The 5722-nt window shown below is 42.2% G+C and overlaps 1 protein-coding gene across 1 annotated transcript; it reads right to left on the bottom strand.

Annotated features, from left to right (window-relative positions):
* On the bottom strand, positions 1–5007 carry pnp4a (purine nucleoside phosphorylase 4a; the record flags this gene model as incomplete). Its single annotated transcript, XM_083892623.1, has 7 exons — positions 1–138; positions 259–338; positions 1919–2109; positions 2237–2412; positions 2960–3063; positions 3239–3402; positions 4985–5007. The coding sequence occupies 7 exons, from the start codon at positions 5005–5007 to the stop codon at positions 1–3; spliced, it is 876 nt and encodes a 291-aa protein (XP_083748749.1).
* Between the last annotated feature and the right edge of the window lie 715 nt (positions 5008–5722).

The following is a 5722-nucleotide window of genomic DNA, read 5'->3' as shown; positions in this document are numbered from 1 at the left end:
TTATTTGGTGTTGTTGTTGACCTCGATCCTGCTGATCAGCTCAGTGACCAGGTGCTGCACAGTGTGGGAGCGCAGCCTCCCGACCTCCAGGACGCCATCGTGGTTGACGCTCTCAGAGTCCTCGTAACACTTCACCACCTGACACACACACACGTAAAAAAAACAAAAAACCAGTTCATTTGTTATTGGTCACAACTGATTGAATTCAATAAACCAATCTCAATGATGGATGAACTGACGAGTGACGTGTGTGTTTACCTTGTTGGTGATCAGAGAGAGGCCAAAGACCCTCAGACCACAGTGAGTCGCCACGACAACCTCAGGAGCTGTACTCATACCTGCAAACATGCAACGTCTCAGGTTACTGCAACTAATGGTAATACTATTAATATAGATAGATATAGTATTCTTATACTATTGTTACTGCAGAACTACAGTATGTGGACCTGGTATTCCTTTGTTCCTCCTATGTTTTTAATGTACAATATACAGAGGACATAAGAATGTGCATTTTAGAAAGTCTTATTTCCTTTTATCAGCACAACCTAGTCATTTAGTCAAATTTGGAAATACGTCACAGTTCAAAGTTCACTTGGCTCGCTTTTGAGAACAAAAAGAAAAGAAAAATGCTCTATATTGTGACTTCTGCACAATTATTGCTACTTTATATTACTTCTAAAAATGCGATATAATCATATAAATCATAACTTTGACTCAACTGCATATAAGAGGACACAAAATATGCCTTTTTAAAGCCTGAATATGTGATCTACACTCTTAGAAATAAAAGTGCTCAGTAGAACCATATAGGGTTCCACCAAGAACCCTTTTAAAACACCTTTATTCAGGAAAGGGGTTTTAAAGGGTTCTCTGGATCAAAATGGTTCTTACAGGAACCATTAGTGTTACCAAGAACCCTTGAAAAACTCTTTCTTCTGGAAAGGGTTTTTCAGAAGCAAATGGTTCCATGTAGAACCTCAGCCCTTGTAGAAGAACCCTTTTGGAACCCTTATTTCTAAGAGTGTAAAAACACACACCCCCAGGATGTCCATATTAGGAGTGTATTATTCCCACGGCAAATTACCATGTGTGCACCTGTGGCACAGATCCGTGAGCACTAAGGATTAAGATGAAGACATTTTTTTAAATTAGGGTGAAGTTAGGATTAGGATTAGGTCAGTAATTACAGTTAAGGTGAGACTTAAGCCCAATTTATACTCCTGCGTAAAGTGCTCTGCGTAGCTACGCAGAGTCCTCTGCGTCGACGCAGAACCTGTCGAAGAGCCTCTGCGTCGTCTCCGGGTGCATGGAATATTTTTTAAGTGTCCGTCACTCCGTCAAGGGACTACGGAGACGGCAAGAGCTGCGATTGGTCCTCAGGACAGGCCGAGCTAAGCTGCTCTGTGCCGGCTCTCAGTGCGCTCCAGGCGTCCTGACAGAGGCGGAGCTGATCCCCGCCGATAACGCCGCTGCCGAACTATAAATACGTCATATCTTAACACACACAGCACATGTTTAGACTCTAAATGGCCAATTTCTCGCCTCAAATTATCTTAAAACTGCGTTCCGTGACACAGAAAAGTGAGAAACGGCCACTTTTTCAACAACAACAGTCTTTCTCTCTCTTTCTTTCTCGGACGCCATTGCTCACTGTAGCCAGAAGCACAACAACCTTGCGCAGCGACCCCTACTGATCGGGCGGGAAATTGCAGCGAGTGTCCGTCACCACGACGCAGAAGTATAAATGCTCGAGGCGTCTCCGTGGTGACGCAGACGGATAACGCATACGCAGTCGGAGAAGTATAATGTGGCCTTAAGTCTCCTGGAAATTAATGTAAGTCAATGCAATGTCCTCTGAAGTCATGGAAACCAGTGTGTGTGTGTGTGTGTGTGTGTGTGTGTGTGTCTCATGTCGTACCAACAGCGTCCACTCCTAGTCTATGCAGTAGTCTGGCCTCAGCGATGGTCTCAAAGTTGGGCCCGCCCACCATGGCGTACACGCCTTCCCGCATGACACTGGCCACACCGTGCTCCTTGGCGATCTCCATCGCCAGGCAACGCAGGTCTTTGTCGTAGCAACCTGACATGGCTGGGAAGCGAGGGCCGAACCTTTAAGCATCAACAAACAAGCAGATTAAGAATTAAGATTAATGTGTGCAGGACAAAAATGCATCTATTAAATAAAAAACAGAAAAAAAAAAAAAAAAACTAACAGAGATAATAACAGGTATCTTACTTGTCGTCGTTGGGTCCACACAGCGGGTGCATACCCACTAATCCTGGGAAGTTGACGTGGTCTTTGATGATCATGATGTCACCAGGATGGAAACCATCAGCCAATGAGCCGGCAGCGTTCGTCACGATCAGAGTCTCTACGCCCATTAGCTTGAAGACTCGTACAGGGAATGTCGTCTGATGGACAGACAGACGGGTAAGAGAAGATTTTAAAAAAACAAACAAACAAAGGGTTTCTTCAGTTCCACGTGCTCTGTCAGAGCTGCAGCTGCAGATGATTTATCGTTGCGCTAATGCGACGTGTCATCGTGTGTGAATGTGTGCGTTTGTCATGTACGAGAAAACAAGCGTGGCATTGAGCGGGGCCTGCGGAAAATGCAAATCGATTGATGACGGCACGATGTGTACATATAAAAAGTTATGTCTCATGTTTCTCATGACAGTGTGGAGCTGATTGAAATCAGCTGACTGTACATGTTTGAGGCTGTTGTCCCATATGATATATATTTGTGTTTGTTGTTATATTTGCGGTCAGTTTAGGGTCGTAATTGATTTAATTCATAGTTTAGTTTAGAAACCAACCACTATAACCACTAATATGTAGTCCATGACTGCTGTGCACGTCTTAAAAGAGTTAGAATATTGGAATTTGAAGAAAAAGGGGTTGATGAGTTACATAATGGATCAGCGTGTGTTCTCATATGTGTACTATACGAGTGCGTACCTTGCTGAGTGAATGTCCTTCATACATGTGGAAGCGACCCTGCATGCACACGCACGTCTTCCCCTTCAGCTCTCCGAAAACAAGGCGACCTGCATGACCCTGAACTGCAACACACACACACACACATATATATACATACATATACAACAATCCAGGACAACTTAATGTAGCACTTGTGTAACAAGTGAACACCTGTACTGGCAGGTTTGACTCAGAATAACAGCTTTAGTGACAGTAAATAAAGTAATAAAAGTCTTAAAAAATGAAGGTGCACAGTACCTGTGCTCTGAGGGAAACCCGGTATGTCAGAATAATCGAAGGCTTCCTGACACTTGAGCGTGTCAGCCAGCGTCCCCAGTCCAGAGCCACAGATGATGGCCACCTGAGGACGGTGCTTGGTCTGAGACATCAACCAGTCGGCCGTCTTCTGGTATTCATCGTGACTGACGAGAACAAGAGTCAGAGTCAGAGGAAATGACTTGAGTGACTTTGTTTTCACGAGTGTTTCAGTGTTTTACAGTTAAAAACAACGTCCACAAGAAGAGATAATTCAACATTCTCTGCAGTTACAACTTCAAGCACCACATCTGTTTGACGAGTCATGTCGAGTCATGCTGTTACTGCAGGGCTGTTACACAAAATTTCACAGTGTGACCCTGGTTATACAACAGACCGCAGATTCTCCACCGAGAAACATGGCTGAATTTGTTTTATTGACCGATCCAAATCATTACAATACATAAGCTTTTTTTTTGGTTATGGTGATGTGAAATGAGATTTCAGATCTGTGGGAAAAAAACCCTAAGATGTTGGCAACACTATTTATATCCACTGTTCTCAACTTTAACCTGATAACGCCAAACGTATCATATGTGATACATTGGTTTTTGAGCCCCCCCTCCTTGTCCTTTGTCATTGACAAACCCGATGAATAAAATTATGGGAAACCCGACAGAGATGCAAGCACTGCAGTCTTTGAGCATTGTGACCCGCTGTATCAAATATGATACACATTAAAACCCCTATATGTAAATTGATATTTGATTAAAAAAAAAAAAAAAAAGTTGTTTGTTTGTTCAGAAGGACCAATACAGGCTCCAAAGAATTGGAATTTTCTGTCAATTATTTAATGGTTTGTGCTTTACAGGGATAATTAAATGAATTTGACACACATTTACACGTGCAGTGATTGTATCTCAACAGGACAGTCCTCTGACAACAGATATTCAACTCAGAATTGATCATACATGTGGTCACGTGTTGACATGATCCTAATCAGTAAGTAGACCTAGAATAAGTAGATCTGGCAGCTGACACAATCGATAGAAAAGTAGTTAAATGATGGTTAATAACAGTATTTATAGTCAACAGACATGTGTTCGTAGGGTTAGAATCTGTAGAAACACTGAAGCACTACTTGATTACTTCATTGTTCGTCACTTATCAGATGAATAAGTCAGCTGATTATCTCTTGATAATGAATACCTGGGCGTCAACAATGGGGCTATCAAAACACAAATGTTACCAAAGAGAAAGGTCAGCTGATTTAGTAACCATGGTGACACACTCTGGCTCCTGAGGAAAAATGGGTGTTATAGTATTATCGTTATTATTATTATTATGAGTATAGTTTATGGTACCACTGCCACTAGATATGAACTGTTTTATACATTTACTATAATGAATGTTTTTTTTCCACTGTAGATCAGATCAGAAGTTGTTACTCACTCTTCCTCTTCTTTTTTATATCACTGTATACTTTCACACATTATTTTGACTAAATAACAAACACAAATCCAGGCTGTTTTACATCGGCTCAGTCAAAAAAAACAACTTTTAAATGACTTTTGTATAAAACATTACTCAACCATCCCTCAAATGAAACACAGCACTGTCTAATTTCACCATTTTAAGGCTTGAATAATGATTCAGCAAAAACAAATGCAGCCACGAGAGCAGACGCTGAGTCACACACCAAACATTCAGCATAAAACCCGACAGTATAACCATAAAACGTGTGTTTACCTGATCTGATCTTTGCTGTGCATGATGGACGGATGGATGATGAGGAGGATGATGATGAGAAGGATGTAGCTGCTGGTGGGTATGAAACCGAGGTGGATGTGTGTGTGTGTGTCAGTCAGAGCAGCAGCTGATGCTGACAGGCCTAAATATGCACCGGTCACATGCTTCTGATTGGTTAACAACTCGTCCATTCATCACCAGCAGCCAATGGAGCCGCAGTGTAGTAGAGGGTGTGTGTGTGTGTGTGTGTGTGTGTGTGTGTGTGTGTGTGTGTGTGCGTGTGTGCGTGTGTGTGTGTGTGTGTGTGTGTGCGTGCGTTCTACCTCTGAAGTCAAATCACGTTACTGTCAGTGGGGGTGTGACGCAAATCCCCCCTGCTTACAACACACTCACTCACACTCACACACAGGTTTTACATTCTCTGTGTGGACCCTCACAGACATAATGCATTCTCTATCCTCTTACCCTAACCTTAACCATCACAACTAAATGCGTAACCCTAACCTTATTCTAACCCTAAAAAAAGGGGGGGGGGGGCTTAATAGTTAATACTTAAAAAGTTGATAAAAAGATAGGTTTGTATATTTTTAGAGCCTCACACACACATCAGGACTTGTTTTAAATGTGTTTATGTTGTGAAATCAGGGACTGGATCAACTTTTAAATATCACAAAGTCCTATCGGCTAAGCCCGCAAACCTTTTTCTTTCTCAACCGAGTCGTGAAAAAAAAGAAGGGC

The sequence above is a fragment of the Microchirus variegatus genome (assembly GCF_963457635.1).
Source record: "Microchirus variegatus genome assembly, chromosome: 7".
NCBI classification, from domain to species: Eukaryota; Metazoa; Chordata; class Actinopteri; order Pleuronectiformes; family Soleidae; genus Microchirus; species Microchirus variegatus.
Note: the sequence above shows the minus strand (reverse complement) of the source record. Positions and strands in the feature narration are given on the sequence as shown.